Raw genomic sequence first — 21,741 nt, 5'->3', positions numbered from 1 at the left:
CAGGCAGATTAGATTAAGGTTCAAGCCGGCTTGAAAAATAATCCGTTCCAGCGTCGTAATTACATGGCGCGAAATTCAAGCCAGCTTGAGTGCAAACTGCACTGATATGCATTATTACGTAATATTCCAGTAAACCTCTAACGCACAACCAATTTTTCGGCTTAGGCTACTCCTTGCAGCAATTTATTGCTGCTTGTTCGTTTTTATTAACCTAACATTGAAAAAAAAACAAGAATTACTTGAGTTAGGTTTGCCGATTAAGTACGTTTTTGTCTGTATTGTGCTTCAGTTTACCTGGCACACAGAATGTAAGTGCAGGAAAGTTAAGCTTGTTTGTCCTGGCCAACGCTATATACAAGGCAAAGTGGACAAAAGAAGGTGATAGGATGTACCAAACATTAATGAAAACTGTATTTGGCGCTGGCCTAGAATCCTACCACAGCGTTGAGACAATTATTAAAGCAAAGTACAATATTTGAGGGTGGGCCAACTATTACTATTTAAACCTACCCAAACCCGCATCCTAACCCAAATAATGTTATATGTTGTGGATTCTAGACCAGCGCCTATGTCACAAATTAGTATCTGATTCTAACGAGTGTATGTAATGTTCTTTCCTTATGCGCTAAACTTGTTTTGTTTACGACTAGCCGTTCGTGTTACGTCATAATGCCCCAAAGTGGCGTGATGTTTACTGCGTTAAAGCAGGTCATTCAACATCAAACAATTCCGGCCGTCAGCGAAACGAACAGATTAAGCGGAGAACGGATTGAAACCACTCCTTTTGTCAGATTAGGAAACGAGACAACTTAATTCATTCCAGCGCCAAAACGAGAGAGAATGAATTAACGAATCAGATTCGAATCCGGCTTAAACGTGCATATAAACGGGCTTACTTGGCTAAGCATGCAATACATCTTTAAAGTAACGAAAACCCGTGACGTCTGTCAATTGAGAATAACTCCCAAACTTAAAACTCCAGGTTGCAGCAGCAATTGCTTAGACTTGCTTAAAAGCGTCATGTTTAAGCAAATACGTAATCCCGGTGCTGAACTGCTTCAAACGTGAGAAAAATCCTCATTGACAAAAAAAATGCTTACTGTTAACTACTGCAATAAACGCAATATTTCGCGAACTCTGCGGTATTGCGTGGGTAAACACATGTAAGAAGTCATTAGGCTTTGGCCTCAATCACTATCGCTAACAAACGGCTTAAAAATAAAAATTCAATTCTTCGTAAATTTGCGAACTCTACCTAAATTTTACGCTTAAACAGGCATCAATAAGTTCCTAAACATAATAGTCTTAGTTGGAAACATAAAAATTGTACTTTATTAAGGAAATATACTTAATTTTATTTTTTTATTTCCCGGCAGGTAATAATTGGCTTGAAAAAAAGTTTTGCGTGGATACATTAAACTTGGACTATATTTTACGTACTGCGATAACAAACGCGATATTTTGCGAACTCTGCCGTTTATAACAGTGCTTCTCAACCGGGGGTCCAGAAAAACTTCTAAATATAACTATATTAAATTAACTAACGCTGGGGCTGGGGATACATGCTTAAACACAATCTTGGTAACATTGTACCTTGTTGTAAATCGCATTGAGTGTGACGTAACATTTCGATTGTGATGCAACACAAATATATTGTAAAATGACTGGGCGAACATGTTGCCACACAGACACACACACACACACACACGCACACACACACACACACACACACACACACACACACACACACACACACACACACACACACACACACACACACACACACACACACATCTCACAAACTTTCTCTTTTATTGTGTAGATTTTAGTTACCACCCAATCTTGCAACTAACATGTTGTGTCATACTTTTCAGATGACTCGTGAGTTAAAGTTAAAAACTCTTATTATTGAAAACTTTATCCCCCAAGAAGAGAGAACTAAACTGGAGCAACGAATATACTTGGATGAGGAAGGTGACATTTACAGAGTTAAGCCTCTATCGAATTTGGCAAAGTAAGTTTTATTTGTAAGGCATTTAAGAGTCCTGTTTTTATATTATGTCGAATTATTTGTGTGCGATTAGAGTACAAAAAATCGAATTATATTTTCCTACTATGTTGATGTGCGTTGTTCCATATCCGTTTATTGTGACATTATAGTGGATTACTTAACATTAAACTGACCTAATTACCGTCCCAGTCAAGTCGATTGCAAGTTAACTTAACTTTAAGTACTTGTTATAACAAGTCAAATCATTTGCATCGAAATAAATTGTAAAAATTCGTTAACTTATCCCATTGGTTCCTAAACTGTCGGCCATGGCCCAGCAGTGGGTCATCAATCAGACTATTTTAAGTGGGCAATAGAGCTATTTGGAAATATTGCAATTATACTTTTGTTTTACTAAAATAGTTGTTGGCATATCTATAATGTCTTGTGACGTCAAAATTGTGCGTCCGAGTTGTTTTAACTTCAACAGACTGTCTGAAACTTCAAGCTTTATTTGTTGTTAGACAAATTGTTTCAAAGAAAAAAATGTTTATAATATTGGAAAACTTTTGTTATTCAATATGCACTAGTCATCACTAGAGGTGGAAAAAACGATGTGCCAAGATCTGTTCTGTAAAAAAATTGGGCCACGGAATAAAAAAGTTTGGGAACCACTGACTTACGGATCTGGAGCCATATTTTAATAAGCAAACAGCAAAACATAGCGAGAAAACCTTATTTTCAAAAAAATTTAGATAAAACTAAACAATGTTACAAAAAAATATTTGATGAAAACATTTGACTTCAAGGCAAGTCATTGGTCTGAAAGACTTAAGTCAAAAGTCAATCCATTTTGCCGAAAAGACTTAAGTTGAGTCAGATAATTTTTAAATACTGACCTAAGTGTATTTAAGTCAATTCATTGACTCATTTACTCAAGTAAATTGCAGTAACCTATATATATATATATATATATATATATATTACTACAAATGTACGGTTAATTTATAACATCCTATCAAAAATTATTATTAGCCCTACTCAAAAAGCTTGAAAAACAGTACTGTTAAAATTAACATATTTACTTTAGCCAAACAATGATGAAGCGACCCCAGAGCGCACATTCTGGATCACAAAGACCGGTTTCACAATATGCAAAAATGGCAGCAGCAATTGACATGAACCCCCGTTATCGTTCTGAAAACATTGTTACGTTAGAGCTGGACTTGCCCACCAGGACCACCAGCGACTACCATGGACCAGCTATTGCACCAAGAGTACGTGTTTGTCAAAGACTTTGAATTGACTTTCTGTAGGCAAAATATATTCAGTTTTTACTTCCTGCTGATATTGCTAAATCTATGTTAATGATGGCGGATTGTGTAAAAATAATAAAATTTGTGCGAATTACTACATCATTTCTAGCTACCTACACCTGCGTAGGCAATAAAGTTTATTATATTGTGTTATTGTAACTGATTTAGGAAGAACTCATAGCAATGTTCTTTGATGTGTTATAACTACACATTCATAACTATTGTATATAACTCATCTAGGTTCAAGCTGCTTTGGACGCTGCCCTTCAAGATGAAGATGACATTCAACTGGACGCCAGCACTATTCAGATATCCAATAAAGTAAAACCAAGGTTAGTTTGCTGTTTCGTGTAAACCAATATAATTTCCTGGGTAGCGAATAAAGAAAAACGAACCATTGTGTAAAAATTCAATTTGCTAATAGTTTATACTGAGGTTTTCACCAGGGGAAAGCCTCCCTAAGTTGGATTTTACGTTTCAAGGAGGGAATTGGGTATTCCTGAATAAAATCATGTTTTTTTATCGTCAGTGTGTGTATCAATGATTGAAATCTCTTTTTTGGTAATTATTTTGTTACGACAAGGGCAACACACTGCTTTTTTATGCACGTGTCGATTCGCTGAAACAATGACTTTTAGCTGAACGAAAATTCTATACAGCTCTGGGGTCAATGCTCGTAAAACTTGCTTGAAATAATATTGATGTTTTTCACAATTATCTATTATATCGAGCAAAGTGCTTCTTTGCCCAATACGTCACATAAACTCCTAAATACCAAAAATGTGCCGAAACCATACAATGTAACTGAATAATCATTTTTTCAGTTGTAGTTGAATTAAGGGTAAAACACACCATGGTATAGGCATAACTAGATTGTATGCAATAAATCCAATTAGACAAAAAAACACATTATAGTTGGCTGTGAAATTCGCGTACATATGCATATTAGAGCAAGTTCTGTGCTGAACCCAATTCAAAATCTAAGCTTGTTATAAGAAGCCAAACAAAACTTCTAACTGAAGTGTACAGTTCCTAATTATCAGGCGACAATGCGCTATGTGTGTCCTCTATAATTTTCTACGACAGCATATATTGTTTTCATTAAATAGTATTCACCGAGTTGATTACTAATAATTTGGTGATACTGTAGTATAGCGTACGTTTCTTAAAAGGGTATACTCTCTTCGTTTTGACATATTTATAGGGTATTTGCAGGTGCTATTTTCTTAGGAAGATTGCGTTTAAATAGAGGTTTAAGGGATCATTGGTATGAAAAAGGTTGAGAACTTTATCGTCTACTTTGGTATATTAAAGTAATGTTTTTTCTAGGGCAAAATCAGCACGGTCGCGAGTGAAATCGAGCAAGGGCGGTGCTTCAATCACTCGCGGATCGACTGAGATGTATCCTTCCTCTCGAGGGTTGGTGCCCAAGTGACAACCATTTGACTTTATTGACACTTTTCCTACTGCCAGTATTTACTCAACGGTTTCTGTTGAGTAAATAGTATCTTTCATTTCATAGACAAGCTTTCGCACCACTATATAAGTTTAATAAAGCTTTGTTGGTATATCGCCAATAATATTTACATATTTAGACCTGGGTTTTCCTTTTCCTTACTTGGGATCGCGCAACGAGTTTAAGTGGTCAGAGGCCAACATACATTTTTCACAAAAAGCTACATCTATATAAATTGTATTTCCTGACTTTTGCAATACAATTGTCAAAACTTACCCCCGTTTACGATATGGTTTTATTTTGGTCGTCAATTTTCTATTTATGTTTTATGATAATTTCTGAAACCTGATGCCAAGTTGTAGTTTCGATAGTCTTTACTTGATTCCCCCTTAAGCCCCCCGAAGGCCTCCGCTGTACTGTTTATATAAAGTTTCTTTCGATGCGACACCTTAGAGGTAGATTTTCAATTTATGTCACCATTACACTGTGATGCATTGCACACTGTTTTGCTCCGTTTCTCTAATCAGTATTTTTTATTAAACATCAAGAGTTTTTTTACACCACTATAAATAATAAATAACTATATAAATTCCTATTGTGCTATTGTTAGTTGTTACTCTGTATGTTTACTAAGGATTGTTTCGCACCAAAAACGTTTTACTTTTTTCGATGTGTTTTCGTTTTTATCCACATTGTTTTAGGCAAGCCCAGTGCTTATGTATGCTACCTTATGAGTATGTTTACGTATAACTGCGGCTTGCGTCCACGCCAATTCGAAAGCACATCCCCATATAGTCAATAATTATATTGTTTATTTATACCGAAACATCCACTGTACAATGTTTGAGTTAGTTCGTCGTTCGTTGAGAATTTCGGTTAGTAGTTTACATCTTTCTGTATATGTACAAGCTGAAAAACAAACATAAAACACTTGTTAATTCCTAGTTTGCAATATCAGATTTTAAGCTTTTTATTTATGTTAGATCAATTAGCACCAATCGCTGTGTGTTACCTTTATTTTATTGATAAAAAGAGTTACGTAAATAATCGAATACAATAGTATATTTCTCTTGTGTCCTTTAATTTTAAATATTTAGTTAGAAAGTTGTTTACGACTATTTTGCTTTTAAATGCAAAAGCATGAGATTTTTCAGTTAAGACCTCACCGAGTTACCTCTTCACGTTACGCCATGATACAAGTAACCTTAATAAATTTTCTGTTTGCCAAGCGAAATAAAATTGCTCTTGTTTGGCTAAAATTGACAAATGTTTAATTTAGAAGGAGGCGTAACACCTTAAGCACACGATCATTATCCCACATTACACAACAACGCGAAATGTTCCAGCGAAGCCCAATAGGCATACAATGCATTTATCATGTTTAACTTTCAAGATGGATAAATGTTCCGTGCGAGTGGCGATATTCCGAAAAGTATCGATCAAATTTGCATCTAAACTTGTTTAGACGCTGTCCTCTATACATGGGCGCCCCCACGAGGGCGCAAGGGGGGGGGGGGGGGGGCACTTGTCCCCCCCCTGGAATTTCAAAATGCGATTATTTTTATTGTTTTTAAGTATAATAATTAAGGTAAATTGTGGAGAAAGGCGGGGCAAAACGAACCCCTTAAGGCAGAGCTAGGCAAAATACGCCCGCGGGCCAGATCTGGCTCACCAAGCATTTTAATCCGACTTGGATTTGTTTTTCTTGAAATTTAAAACAATTATCAATCCACCTTTTTACAACAGATTTTGTTAAAATTTCTGATTGTTTGCAAGAAAACCTCATGTCTTTAAAATCTCTTAACTTAAAAAGTCCAATTGTCTCGGATTAATAAACAGACCCTTATCTACAAACTACTTACCAAAGTAACTTTAGTAGCAAACATATAATTTTATTGCACTATCCTTATATCAACATCCCCTAAACACATTTTCCCCCTCCCTGGTTTGTTCAAAATCGAATCAGCCTGATTTTTGTCCACAAACGTCTTTTCGACGATGGTCACTGTTCAGTAAACAATATTTGACGCTGGCAATTTTTGTTCACGAGAAAAGTAAGGGATTGATCCGTTTTGTCTCCCCCCCCCTGGAAAATTTTCTGCGGGCGCCCCTGCCTCTATATGCTGCTTATATATAACAAAAACAGTTAACATTTGTGATTTTTGTAAATTAACTTACTAGTCAGCAACCGACGCAGGGAAATGCGTAAAGATGAAAGATCTAATCGACCAATATGCTGACATCGCTTGGTAGCGAACACGAGGGTGTCTGCTCAGCAAAGCATCTTCGTATGCGTTTAACACAGGACTCAGGTCGTTCATCCCAAGGCTACAATACGTAACCATTTCTGCAATCTATATAATATTTTATAATTATCAGTGACTGTGTGTTAAATAATACAAATTCAGTTTTAAGATATTTAACTTTATGACAAAATGTGTTCTATGGATTAAACAACATTTTGGATTTAGATTCTTTACCTTTTTTCTATTGCATCCCTTTTTTGCAATTGTCCTGTGCCTAGCGCCCCCTTCAGGTATTAAATAAATAACAAACTAAAAGTAAGGCGGTATTCGCCGATAACATAAGTTAGACCACATAAAAACAGTGACGCCAAAGCTTAAAACGCGAGAGGCGCGCCAAATAAATGTTTGTTTGGTTTAATTTTAATTTAGGAGGCATGATGAATTAGACACACTGAATTGCACATTGCTCGTACCAATACTTAATAAATATGGCGTTTTTAGGATGATTTCTACGAACATATTTGTGTTAGTGCCATTAACTCCACAAATGCAAGGCCGTATGTATAGTCACCTGTAGGGATGTGCAATACTGGTCATTTTATTCCAATACCCATTATTTTAGACATAAAGTTTCGCGAACCGATGCAGAATGATGTCATTACTAACTTAAAAACAAACAAAAAAAATTGAATAGTTCAGCGGCACTTTTCCGGGTTAATAGACCAAAAGTTGCTTTATCGTTAGTTTAGTTACATCCAGTTGTTCACGTACTATTGTTTGATAATATTAAATTTTATTGTAGTAATAGTAACTGCGTTAAATCCCGACCATGGCTAATATTTCTATGTTAATTTGGTATCGGATCGGCACCGATACCAACCTAGTATCGGACGAGTACCGATACTATTACTTGGGATCGGGTATCGGCTCCGATCCGATATTATCGGACATCCCTAGTCACGGAAAAAAATCGCGCTAAGCCCGAAAGACAGGGGTTCTTAAACTTTTTTTACCGCGGACCTCTAAATTTTTTTTTTTGGCTCTGCATGGATCCCGGTAGGCAAGAAATGTTCCAAAATTACGTCACAATACAAATAGATTTCATAACTCTGTTTATTTCGGTCCGAATTTTTTTTAAATGGAGTCTGAAAGTTAAATGGAGTCCAACTGTACATCCAGTGCAAAACCGTTTAATTTTTAATTAAAGTCTTTTCTTGAAAAAATTAATTACTTCTTAAGTACACACTAGTTCTTTAATTAGGCCTTCATGGACCCCCTAAAACTAATTCACGGACCCCAGTTTAAGAACCCCTGCCGAAAGATTATACATTGCGTTTATCTTATTTTTGCGCAAACGGTAAATTGCCCCTGGCACTACCCTGTTGTCAAATATAGGAAAGGTGTAAAAAAAATACTTGGGGAAACGGAATACTTTTATCATTAATCTATGTTGGCAAAAATTCTAATTTCATTTTTTAAATTTAGGTTAATTTTTAGTTTAGGTTGGCAAAAAATTCTAAAAATAATTTTTTGTTATCATTTCGATCACACTGCAAGGTGCATTTTTAATAGAATGAAAACATGCAATGCTATGTGCATACCTTTGACAAATATGTGCAAAACAGAATCAACGAAAAGTCGAAAATACAAGATTCGTGCGCAGCGCTATAAATGTTGCAGTTACATTGTAAAGCTGGTAAAAAACAGGTTTGCAATAAATATTCAAATGTTGGATTAATTATTGTTATATGTGACTTTAAAAGTATGTGATTGCACAGATGTTATAAGTGATTGATACTTACTCTTGCGTCAAACAGTTGTTTTCCGTAATCCTCCTTCACCTCATCCGACATTCCGGACCACATCTTATCGCTTATCAGTTTAACACTCTCCTTTGTAAAAATGTTAGTGCCGGCAATGTAGTTTCCAGGCTCGATAATGGAAACCTTCGAATACCATTACGACAAAACTGATGTAATAAAACTATTAAATGCAATGAAGAAATAAGCACAGACAAGAAATACAAAAAAAATGAAAGAATTACACAAAAACAGTGAGACAAATAAATTTTAAAGAGCAAATGTATAACCCATATACCTTGTAGAATTTTACTGAGTGTAAAATGATCGACTCTTTAGTGAAATATGTAAAAGATTTTCAGTTGGTGTAATTTATTTATTACACAATATTTAATAGTGTATGCAATATTTTAGCGTAGTTTTTGCCAATTATTATCACCCCTTCTATTGTTCTGCGACGATTTACTCCCCTTATTCCGAACTGTGTTTTATTCCGGCGATGATGTTAATCTACTATCAAACGTACAATATTAGCCTATAGGACCTTAAATATACCTACACGCTGTAGGAGTGTAGACTTCAATTTATCTTTTTGTGACAATCAACCCATCGCTTTTATGCAATAGAAAATATTTTTATCATAAGCTGGTCAAATAAGTCGGTAACATAAATATTTAAATAAATGTTAAAGGAAGTTTTCACTCCTTAGTCAGCGTGGTCCAAGTTTACAACATCGCATTTCCCTTCAGCCTAATTGCTGGCGTGTAACAGCTCGAGGGTGACCTAATTAATGTCACACTCGAGTTACCAAACTGCAGATGACGAAGCATACTATTGCCCTTTCCTTGCGTACGTTTTTGCCGTTGTTTGTTACTCGTGTACATGTTTTACATACTTATGTGATAGCTTCGAGTAAGTATCTTCGCGTTAGCTACAATTTAATAACCAACGGATTCCAAAATAAAGTCAAAAGCACACGCCCTGTTGATTGTTTACAGCTTATTTAAAACCTATTTGAAGTCACGTCACACATAAAATGTAAGAACTGATATGACATAAAATTACACTTTCCCGGTTACGCTTTAACGAGCTCATAATGACATTATGTTTGTTTAAAGAGACATTTATTTAGAGTTTGCGGATGATTCGATCGCATCAATTAAAACAATTTAAATGCATAGGTCATGGGCATATAAAATCAAATAGGGCCAAAAGTGTTGATGTAGTTTTTATTTTACGCTTTTTTGTCAATGCACAGGCGCGGATCTAGGATTTCAGTTTGGGGAGGGCCAGGGATTTTTTTCAGATATGACGTCACAATTTTTTCAGATATGACGTCACAAAAGTATACCATTGCGTGACGTCATAATTCAGGTAAAAATAACATCGGCTGGCCGAATAAACATACTCCTGTAAAATAACGCGAAAAACAGACCTTTTGAAAGCACGAAAAAGTAATAAGGTTAGCCTCTACAGTGGGCCGGTTTCCTAGTTTGACCCGGTATGAAGAATATCGCTGAAAGACGCTACCATGTCTATTGTCTACACATCTTGCTTTTTCCCGAAAAGGCGAGGGCAACCGCACATGCCACCGAAAAGCGCCGAGGCCACGTCGCAATAAAACCATAGCGTTGTCTGCTGCTGTCAGCTGTGGTTCTTTCATGACACTCTGCGGGCCGCACAAACATATGTTAAATGATATTTTATGGTATTACAACTTTATAACAATTGTGAATCAGGTGGGCCTCGGATTTTTTTGCACTTTTAAAACGTGTTTATAATTACTTTTAAGGAGGCAGTAAAGTCGTGGCGCAAATTCGCTGAAAAAAGCGTATACTTGGTTTAAAATTCGAGTCCACACGTCGTCATCCCCCTACTACTATTAAAAAAGTGTAATAAAACTACTTTGAGATTTTTTTGGTATACCGGTATTTCTTTTAAATTTCTTGTTTTTGTTACATTTAAAAAAATGGGTAAAAAATATTTGTCGATTATGTTTCAATACGTTTTCCGTTTGTCCGCGAAGCACTTGGCAGCTTTTCACGGCGAAACAGTGAAGAAGCGCTGATCTAGTTCAAAAAGAGCATCAAAACGTAAACACACTGGATGTATAAAGATCATTAGCGCGAAGCGCGAACATTTTTCGCATTTGCACACTTAAAATAGTCAAAAAGTATTTAAAATGGACTCGTGTCTAATTTGTCAAAGAGGCGGCGGGCCGGATGAAGTATATTGGCAGGCTGGTTCTGATACAGATTTGCATTAACAACAAAAAAGCTTTTAATTGTACTTGGATTTAAGTTAGTTATTATATAGTCGAGGTCAGCGTACGGTCACTTAAGCCGTCTCTGCAAATCTGAAAAACGCCGCTTTGCGCGAGTGCGCGAAACGAATTTTAATTTTTTTTTGATATATTCATTATATGGCGCCATAAGCTCGTACACCACTACAAAGCGTAAAAATATGTCTTATTTTGGCGAAAATAGGCCATACTTCCTAAGGAACCGCGAAAATAAGCTGCCTATAAAGTAAAAAAAAATGTACATCTTTTTTAGTTTGGGGGGGGGGGGGGGCATGGCCATATCGCCCCCCCCCTTCTAGATCCGCCCCTGTCAATGCAGTATAGTAATAATTCTAAAATGAACTAACCTTAACGCCCCAGCGCTTCATCTCGTATCGAAGGCAATCCGAGAAACCTTCGATGGCAAACTTAGGCAAGCAGTATACCGATCTAGATGGGGCTGTCATGCGCGCCAAACCGCTCGCCATGTTTACAATCCGCCCCTTTCGCCTAAAAAATAGAAAACGCAATCAATAAGCCCGTTAATATGCACGTTTAAGCCGGATTCGAATTTATTTCGTTAATTAATTTTCTCTCGTTTTTTAATCGGTCAAAAGAAGTAGTTTTCAATCCGTTCGCCGCTTAATCTGTTCGTTTCGCCGACGGCCGAAACGCGAGAAGTTTAATTATTTTTAACGGTTTCGACAGCAAAGTGTGAGGTAGAGTAGGCCTATTTCCGAAGTCAAACGTATAGTTGCTGGTGTTTGACTAGGGAGAACAGCAATTTTTGCACTGGCTAGGCTGCTAAAGTATATCTAGTGTGGTAGTTAGTCTTATTTTAATCGTAAGGAAAATGGAGGCTGTCACGAACACAAATAATGTGCCCGCTATTTTGGCACTACTTGAACACTTTCCAGTCTAAATACCCAGAAGTGTTAACTTTTAGTCAGGGAGTCGAACCGTTTGACTATTCCGGTTCAGGTTCGGTTCGGGTTCAAGGATTTTTTTGGAATCCGGTTCAGTTCCGGTTTCGGTTTCAAGCAATTTAAAAGTTCCGGTTCAGCTCCGGTTCGAACATTGTTATTTCAAAACCGGTTCATAAAGTTCCGGTTCAGATACAATATAATTTGCGTTAAATCTCAAAATGTGGGTCAATAAATGTAGAGAATAAAGTTTGAATTGTAAGTCATTTAATCTAAGTTCCGTGACTTATTTAAAAAACAGCAACTCAATATTGAAATATTTAAAAAATAAAAAATGAACGATTTTTTTATTCAATATTCATATTTTTTTTATAAAATTTCGAACATGACGTAACTTGACTCTGTAAAATAGAAGTTATGACGTCATGCTGGAGCGAACCGCTTTTGTTTACAGGTTCGGATTCGGTTAAGGTTCAGGTACTTTCAAATTATTCGGTTCAGTTCCGGTTAGGCTCTTAAAATCTTACATGAAACGGTTCAGGTTCGGTTACGGTTCAGAAAAAATTGACCCAAAACCGGTTCATAAAGTTCCGGTTCGGTTCCGGTTCGACCCCCTGCTTTTAGTTAGCTTTCATCTTGGGTTTTCATTTGCACATAAAAACACACGTGTTTTCACTGCCAGGGTTGCCAGATGAAAAAAATAAAAAAAGCCAAACTTACTCTAAAAAAAGGCCAAAAAAAGCCAAATCTAATACAAACTCTAATAAGCCTTTGTTTTTCCTTAAATAAAAAAAAATGCAATAAATGGTCATGCTGGTACATTGAATTTCTCTTTTTGTGGCAAATTTTCTTTATTGTTTTCTCTTTTTGGAATTTTTTCTTGGCAATTTTTTTTGTTTTCGCAAATTTTTCTTAGCAATTTTTCTCTTTTTGTGTTAGTTTGATCTCTTCTTAACGTAACACTCGTGACATTTTGGAATAAAACGAAAAACGCCTAAAAAAGCCAAATTTCATTTGGATTTTTTTTGAAAAGATAAAATCCAAAGAGGACAAATTTGGCTTTAAAAAATCCAAACTGGCAACCCTGTTCACTGCCACGTTTAATGTAGAATGACCTGCTTTAACGCAGCGGCAGTAAACATCACGCCACTTTTGGGGCATTATGACGTAACACTAACGGCTTGTCGTAAACAAAACAAGTTTAGCGCATAAAGAAAGAATATTACATAGCCTACACTTGTTAGATACTAATTTCAGAGGCGCTGGTCTAGAATTCACAAAATCGAACATTATTTGGGTTAGGATGCGGGTTTGGGTAGGTTTAAATAGTAATACTTGGCCCACCCTCACCCAAATATTGTAGCCTACATTGCTTTAATAATTGTCTCAACGTTAGGGCTACCATATTTTCAGCACCCAAAAAGAGGACATTTTTTTGCCTGCAAGTAAAACGAAAGTAGAACTGTTTGAGAGAAACGTGCCATATCCACAAGTAATACATTCAGCTTCGAAATTAATACGTCCCTTTTTGAAACAAGGATACTTCTGGCGTAGCTCATCAGTAAACAGAGTTTCGGCGTTATAATTTATAGCTTATTTTGCTTTATGGTTGTCTATATTTAAAGAATAATAAAGAAAAATGAAAGCATCTGCTGAAAACCACCTGTACGCCTGTGGTTCTTAACCTTTTTTTAGCATAGACCAGTGGTTCTTAGCCGTTCTATAGACCAGTGGTTCTTAACCTTTGTATAGACCAGTGGTCCTTGACCTTTTTCCAGTCGCGCCCACCTTTGGTAATTTTCCTATGCCTTGCGGCGCTTCACCTCCCCCCCCCACACGAAAAGCAATTCGGCATTTTCAATTATACAGGTACTGAGAAAACTTGAAAATAAGTGTCATGTCGGTCGCGCGAAGCGCGAAAAAAATTAAGTTTAATTGGTTGAATTGGCGGTAAACTGTAAATTCAGGAGGCTTTTCGCATTGGGCACACAACAAATAACTCGTGCACGTGTTGATTTTGACAAACGTGTTGCTGTGAGGGCATTTACTCCACAGTTGTAAGGCTGTGATGTCGAGTGCAAATCAAAATGTCAAGCGCAAAAATTAAACATTGCGTTATCGTGTTTCAAAAGATGTGACGACACGCAATGCAACGGCAATATTGCAAAAAACATTATCGATTCGCGCAAAATAGTTTAAGTTCCCCTGTTGCTAGTCTGTTATCATATATAAAATATGGGTAAAAATAGTTCGAACGGTGGAAGAGTTTTATTGTTTATCTATAAGTTAGCAAAATTGTAATTAAATATGGCCGCTATACCTTTGATGATATGAAAACATACAATGGCATTCAAAGAGACTTTGTGGTAAAAATGAAAAAAATTTGCAGTTTCAATAATAAAGTTGGCAAAAAAGAGTTTCTACAGCGCTGTAGGAGTGGTGTACAACCCAAAAGAAACCATTATAATCATTGCATAAAATTTAACTTATAAAATTTAACGCCCCCCTAAGAATTGCTATGCTCCCCCCGGTTAAGAACCGCTCTTATAGACTAACTAGACAAGCTTCTGTAAGAAATAAGAACATAGCCTACCATACAGTGATAACACTAGGCCTGCCAAACTTATACCTTTGCTTTATTAATGGGCCTTTTTAGATGTGGGTTGTATATTTTTGGAAATAAATACAACGTCTCGCCTAAAATTCTTGTTAAAAGTATAAGTAAGTAAATCGAAATGCGATAAAAGAGGACATTTGAACATATTTGAGCGTCCTCGGAGGACCATTCAGTTTTCTTGAGAAAAGAGGACAAATCCTCCTAAAAGAGGACATGGTAGGCCTTCTCAACGCTGTTGTAGCATTCTAGGCCAGCGCCAAATACAGTTTTCATTAGTCATGTTTGGTACATCTTTTACCTTCCTTTTGTGTATCACTAACTATAGTGTGTTGGGTAAATGTTTTTTGTTTTTTCGAATGAACTTTTGTACAAACAGGGTGCAGTTGACTCGATATACCTTACGGTCTTTCGCTGCATCCTGGAACAAACAACTGTAATTTTCTTGGTAAATTTGTATTGCGTTCTAGTTGTTTCGGTTTCAAAAAAATAAATCTATCAGTTCACTCTGCATTGTATATAGCGTTGACCAGCACACATAAGCTTAACTTTCCTGCACTTACATTCTGTGTGCCAGGTAAAATGAAGCACTATATAGTCAAAAACGTACTTAATCGGCAAACCTAACTCAAGTAATTCTTGTTTTTTTTTCAATTTTCGGTCAATAAAAACAAACAAGCAGCAATAGATTGCTACCGCAAGAAGTAGCCTAAGCCGAAAAATCAGTTGTGCGTCATAAGTTTACTGGACGCAATAATGCATATCAGTGCAGTTTGTAATGTACACTCAAGCTGGCTTGAATTTCGCGCCATGTAATTACGACACTGGAACGGATTTCTTTTCAATCCGGATTGAACCTACATCTAATCCGCCCGCGAAACGAGCATATAAACGGGCTTACTATGCAGAAATAATATCGCTATAGTTGTCAGAAGATTGGCTGCTGCTGTGCAATTTACATCTAGTCGTAAGTTATGACAACATGCCATAAACATTTTTGCTTCGACTAAAATATGTGCAATGTACTTAACCTGCGAATTAAAGGAAGGAAAGCCTTCGTGCAGCGAACTACTCCCCACAAGTTGACATCTGCAACATTCTTGTATAGATCAATGGATGACCATTCGACTTCTCCAAAGGCCGATGTTCCCGCGTTATTAATGATGCCCCATAAACCTATTTCGTTAAAATTAATATCAATCAAACTTCTGCTAAAACTATTGGAACCTTCTCATCGTGCAGTAATTTATACTTACCATTCTGATCTGCAGGTAGATGAGTTTTTACGTACAGAACAGCTCGATTAACCTGTGTTTCACTGGTTACATCTAGCTGAATCACATGTAGGCGATCAGACGGTATATTCAAGAGCTCTTTTGCCCCTTCGCCGCATTTGTCCTTAAATAAGCAGCCTTCATAAAAATCATAAGTTAAAAACATATTCTAAATAAAATGCAAAAAATAAATAAAAAGTCAACATAAGGAGTGTATGACAAGCAACTTGTACCAGCGAAAACGTGCATTCCAGTGGCATGAAGTTGCTTCGCCGCTTTTAAACCAAATCCAGTATCGCATCCGGTAATTAGAACTGATTTTCCTTTTGCCGCCAATCTTCCTCGGGGAAACACCAGCGGAAGGAGGGTCCCAAAAAAGCATAGTACCCAAAACATGACATGCTTCCATATGTCTACAACGAAATACGAGTTTTTTACAATCAGAAATGTAAACCTTCGAAAGATGACTTATCTCCTTGATTAACTGTTATAACCTATATGACTAATGGTCTTCTTAGTTTACCACATTTTGACATAAAGCATGTGTTTATTTCGGTCCGATTTATTTTAAACACGTAGTACAGCGGTGGCTAAGTACGCGAAGAAAAGAAGTTTTATTTCTTAATTTATGGAACGCATAGGGTCACACCTTAAACGTGTACAGAAATTCCACATTCACACATGTATCTTTGTTTAGATAGACTTTTATGTCGCATTAGTCTTCGTATGAATAGAATTTCAACTTGGCCCACTGCCATTGTCCTGGCTATAGAAAATAATTTCCCATGGACTAAACGCGATATTTTTGGCAGTTAATTTTATTAGATGCCAGGCGCTATATTAGTACCAGCATAGGCAACCAAGAAAAAATGTTGTTTCAATTGACATGCTTTCTTTCTCCTTAAAAGTTGCACAACAGGACGGCGCTAGGCGGTCGTTACATGGGAATTTTATGTAATGTAAGTTTTTTTTTCATTCCACCTGTCAAAATTCAACCTCACGGCATCGGAATAGACAAGCAAAACAGTCCAACAACAAAACAGTCAAATTCCAACAAAACAGTCAAACCGCCGAATTATGTAATTTCACATGAATCAAGTTTAAATCTGTAAAAAATATGGCACAACCCTCTGCAATGAGAACCGAATCAGAAACACAAAGGACTGAACTCATGCAATGTGGTTGAATTCCAAAACATCAAATTGAAGCGGAATAAAAATAGCTCATATAGAAAGACTAAAACCCCAAATTAGAGCAAATAGCATAACGGAAGCTCATATGAAAAACATCTAACTCATTTAAAATAGTACCCTAAACCAGTGGTCTCCAACCTGTGGGTCGCGACCCCGAGTGTGGTCGCCTAAAAGTTTTCTGGGGTCACCATAACTCTTTTCTTTACAATGACGTCACACTGATATAAACGTGACTGAGTGGATAGCAAAAACAAGCTTTTGTTTCTACTATCTATATATAGATGTTTTTAGCTTTTAAGAGCTGCTAGGTTACAAAAATTTCAGCAAATAAATATCTACTTTGGGTTTCGATGCAATTAAAACCCGAATCTGTTCAATTTTGTGAGTAAACTGCTATAGTTTCCATTATTAACCACATGGGTTTGTTGAACGAAAATCAGCGCAATGAGCATATTGAAAACGAAACATCGTCGCTTAGAAATAGAAATTGACGGTGTTATTCTTATGCAAAGTGGAGTTTTTTTTTTAAACTGGTGGATACCTACAATTGCAGGTGCAACCACCGCACTGAATGCAAGTAAGTGTTAAATTAAATTGGAATGTTGTGTTCGTTCGTGTGCATAATTCAAATTTATAATTTACTTCCTAAAAGATATCATTTTGGTGCACATGTAGCCATAGTTTTCTGGAAATGTGTATAATTTACACGTATTTGCTCGGGTTACTTAGTTCCAGTTTTTGTTCCTATCTGGAAGACTGAAAACAATATGGGGTAGCAATGTAAATTCTGATTTTATTTTATTTAAATTGGGGTTGCTTATTAAAAAGGTTGGAGACACTTCCCTAAACCAGTGTTTTTTTAAGTCTTTTGGCTTGCGGCACAGTAAACAAATTTAAAATCATTTGTGAAACAATTTCTGCAAAAGTGTATAACTTGACAATCGGCTAAATCAATTAGCTTCTTGGCATGGGTGTCAAACTTTTTAAATTAATACAATTTGCTTACTTATCAAGTAAAACGATGATTGACAACATATAGTGGCGATCTACTCTACTCACAACAAAGGAATGAAGCACTGTCTGTCTGTGAACTTTAATGTACTTTCCCAATTACAACGGCTTTAAGTTACACTTTCTAAATAAGTCGTAGGTAGCATACCTGAAGACCTAGCAAGCCGAGCGCAAAGTTGTTTTTTGGCATACCATTTTTAATTGCTTTTAATTGATTGAGTTAAAATACCTAGTTATTATGAAAAACGGCTTCGTGCCCAGTTTGTAGAAAGGTTACAGGTATGATTATTTGCATATTAGCTGCCCGTATTTTGCAAGTTCAGCTATTCGGTTTACATGTTTGTAGGCGCGGTCGGACACTTACCCACGTTGTAAGTTTCGCACAACAATTTAGTGAACCTAGGTTTTGCAACTGACGGCGTATGTTTATTATATCTTTGACAAAAGTGGAATTTGCACACGTAACTTGGTCAAATTCCAAGGCGTTTTGACTGGTGAGAAATCAAGGCTCGGAATAGGGGCTACAGGTTAAAAACAACCCGAGTCCACCCCCGAGTCCGACTCCGGACAAATCTGCGATTTAGTCTAGACCGGAGTCCGGCTCCGCCTATTTAGCCAGTATTTTACCCATTTACATAACTAAAATAAGGTAAATGTTTAGCAATTAAATCTAAGCGGTATTGCATAATTTATCCACCCATAAACCATGGTGAAAATATTATTCCGCCGTATGCTACTCCACCATTACAATTCACAGTTAGCGGCCATATCAGTTCAAAGCTTGGCACTGCGCATGGTAGTTTTGCGCAGTCTTACTCGAGTCCCGAGTCCGACAAAATTAACCGACTATACATCGAGTCCCGAATCTCGAGTCCGACCCCAACTCCCAAATCCAGGGCTTCTAAAAACGCTCGGATTTTCAAATGTAAGCCAGGAATTATCGCTAGACTGTGTTTTGGTTTGTAAGGTTTAAAATGTCAAATAAAACGCGCTTAGCTCAAAAAAGAAACTTTTATGTAATTAAAATTAGAAAATCACAGTTTGTTGGGTGCTTCTTATGCACAATTTGCTTCTAATGCAGAATTTGTTCAAACATAAACCAGATAAAATAATTTTCGCGTTAGATCGTAGAATTATGAAAAACCGAATTGTGACATGAATATAGTCACAGTTTTGCGCACGAGTTAGGTTGGGAACATACAAACTTATTTTACTTTCCAAGACAATATTTATTTGTGTTAAAAAGTATCTAACCAAAGTGACCGAACAGAACTTATCTTAAACTCTTCTATCTAACCTTTGTTTAATCCTATCATATAACCTCGATAAGTTAGTGCCTTATAGCATTTACTTGTGTAGGCACAAAATGGCTTAAGGTTGTTCACACCAGACACGTTTTGCTTCTGGCGTTAGCGTTTGGCGCAAAACGCTAGGCGTCGTCCAGTTCACACATAACGCGTTACCGGCGTTAACGCCAAATTTCCTCGCTTCTAAGCGAAAGCGTCAAAGTTAAAATATTTCAACTTTACCAAACCGAAAGCGTTTTAAAAAAAAACATTTTACGTTAACGCTAGACGAGTCTAGTTTGTGAACCAACCTTTAATATCATTAAAATCATTTCGCACTTCAAAAATCGTGTTTTAGTTTTGCTAAAAGTTAAACACTAATCGAGTAAACAATAGGAAATATGTAATTTGATAATAAAATACTTACAAAATAGCGCTATTCTACCTGATAAAAAGGTCTGCGGCAAATTGAACACGGATGTTAGGCATTCGCACAGAGTAGGAAACAGAAAACTAAATATTGCAGTTAAAACAGATGCAACGAGTACACTTTTAGCAATGAACCCTGAAAACATGTTTCTAGATATCCCCGGTAACACAACTACTGTTACAAGGGGTTGTTTGACCTTTAAAACATGAAAAGCAAACGTGTCTGCAAATATGGGCTCATGCTAGCCTGTTTGTTTTGTGTAGGCCTACGCCTAATCATGCGGGACCGTTATCTATTAATTATTTCTTTTTAATTTTGCAAATTTATAATAATTATATACTTTGCAAAATCATCTAAAGAAAAGTTTTTCAAACTGTCAGAATTGACTTTCTGATGACAAAAATACATGTCTAAGTATTTTTAGATATAGGTATAAATTGGCGTAATACTTAAATTTGGGTAAACACTTTATGTTTCAGGAACTACTTAGGATTCTGACGTTCGTCTGTTTCTAATTACGTTGTGATAGTAATTAAATTGGCCAGTAAAACAAGTTCGGGCGTTTTAATACGCAGTGGACATGTTTAAATGTTTTAATAATTAGTTATCGGTAACATATGCGCAACCAAAAAATCCTTTAAAAAAATGTATAAGTTGTCTACTTCATGACATGGTAATATAATAAGTAAAAAAATTGACCAAGTTTTTTTCTCGGCAGGTTTAAGTATGACATATCCTAGGTCAATATCCTTTGGCAACCTGTCGAACCGCCATGTTAATCTGCAAGCTTTTGACGAACCCCAAATTTCGTCTAGCATGCTTACGTGAACCCATGCGCAAATATGTAGCTAAAACCTGACATAATCAAATTATAAACTGGCGTTCACATAAGTTAAATTGGCTATTTTTTAATTTAAAAGGAGTCATAAACGATATTCGAATTTAGCTTGAAACAACGACATTTATGTTTCAGAGACGTTCTCACCGAACTCCTAAAACAGCTTCGTCGAACCCCAGGTATTCAATCGATCCCTGGTTAAGAACCACTGTTGTAGGTAAAAATTGTTAACGAACCTATTGTTTGCAGAATAAAAAAAACACTTAGGCTATATTTATACTGGACAACAACGTTTAGTCACAGGCCATGTGATTTTCTGAATAACATTACTATTTATGTCACAAAGCATATTTAAAAACCAAGCCTGCGGAGTGGATTAAAAATAACCCGAGTCCGATTCAAGTCAAAAGATTGAACCAGAGTCCCGAGCTTAACTGCCCAAATGTGCCGACTTTGTCGAGTCCCGATCGAGTTCGACTCACCCATCAACGTAACTTTCTAAAACAAGGCAGATATTCCGCAATCTACTCAAAGGTGTAAGATATAATTCATTCACCACAATGCTTGGTTGGCAAATATTCTACCGCATGCCATTCCATACTTACAATTTACGTTTTCGGCATTTTCGGTATTATAATTTGGTACTGCACATGCGCACATCGGACTCGGGTAGTCTTACATAGTTTTACCCAGGTCCCGATTACCGAGTCTGACTCCAGCAAAATAAGCCGACTATACGTCGAGTGCCGAGTCCAATTCCAACACTGCAACCCTGGTATAGACTATAGTCAAGGAAAATACAGGAATGCAGTTTAAGAAGACGATTGTATATTCCTGGAGATTGGCAACCTGATCTTGGTATAGGCCTACTTACACTTAGTTATGCCGTAACGAAGGTGTTTGTAAAAATCTTATTACACAAAACATAACAAAACCAAGCCATTAAAGTTACCCATTTATATTTGCTTAGGGTTCACACATGTTTTTAAAATGAGGTCCAGTTTCGGTTTTGGTTCTGAGCAATTTAAAAGTTTCGGCTCAAAGGTCAGCTCAAGGTCGTCGCAAGTTTTTTCAAAACTGAATC

At 36.6% G+C, this 21,741-nt stretch overlaps 2 protein-coding genes across 2 annotated transcripts in view; one reads left to right on the top strand and one right to left on the bottom strand.

The window, feature by feature from the left end:
- The window catches only part of LOC146148534 (kinesin-like protein KIF3B), a 30,827-nt gene extending 24,996 nt beyond the window's left edge, over window positions 1-5,831 (top strand). The window contains exons 13-16 of the mRNA XM_083388531.1: window positions 1,875-2,014; window positions 3,081-3,267; window positions 3,547-3,638; window positions 4,636-5,831. Coding sequence (XP_083244657.1) covers window positions 1,875-2,014; window positions 3,081-3,267; window positions 3,547-3,638; window positions 4,636-4,741 — 525 coding nt within the window. The 3' untranslated portion in view covers window positions 4,742-5,831. The remainder of the gene's footprint in view (window positions 1-1,874; window positions 2,015-3,080; window positions 3,268-3,546; window positions 3,639-4,635) is intronic.
- Window positions 5,647-19,998, bottom strand: LOC146148533 (D-beta-hydroxybutyrate dehydrogenase, mitochondrial-like). Its single transcript, XM_083388061.1, has 8 exons — window positions 19,835-19,998; window positions 16,133-16,312; window positions 15,882-16,037; window positions 15,657-15,801; window positions 11,457-11,598; window positions 8,811-8,954; window positions 6,941-7,116; window positions 5,647-5,671 (listed from the first exon to the last, which is right to left on the bottom strand). The coding sequence occupies exons 1-8, from the start codon at window positions 19,962-19,964 to the stop codon at window positions 5,647-5,649; spliced, it is 1,098 nt and encodes a 365-aa protein (XP_083244187.1). The 5' UTR covers window positions 19,965-19,998.
- Window positions 19,999-21,741: the final 1,743 nt, after the last annotated feature.

The sequence above is a fragment of the Ascidiella aspersa genome, chromosome 4 (assembly GCF_963924565.1).
Source record: "Ascidiella aspersa chromosome 4, kaAscAspe10.2, whole genome shotgun sequence".
Classification (NCBI taxonomy): domain Eukaryota; kingdom Metazoa; phylum Chordata; class Ascidiacea; order Phlebobranchia; family Ascidiidae; genus Ascidiella; species Ascidiella aspersa.
This window is presented reverse-complemented; position numbering and strand designations above follow the sequence as displayed.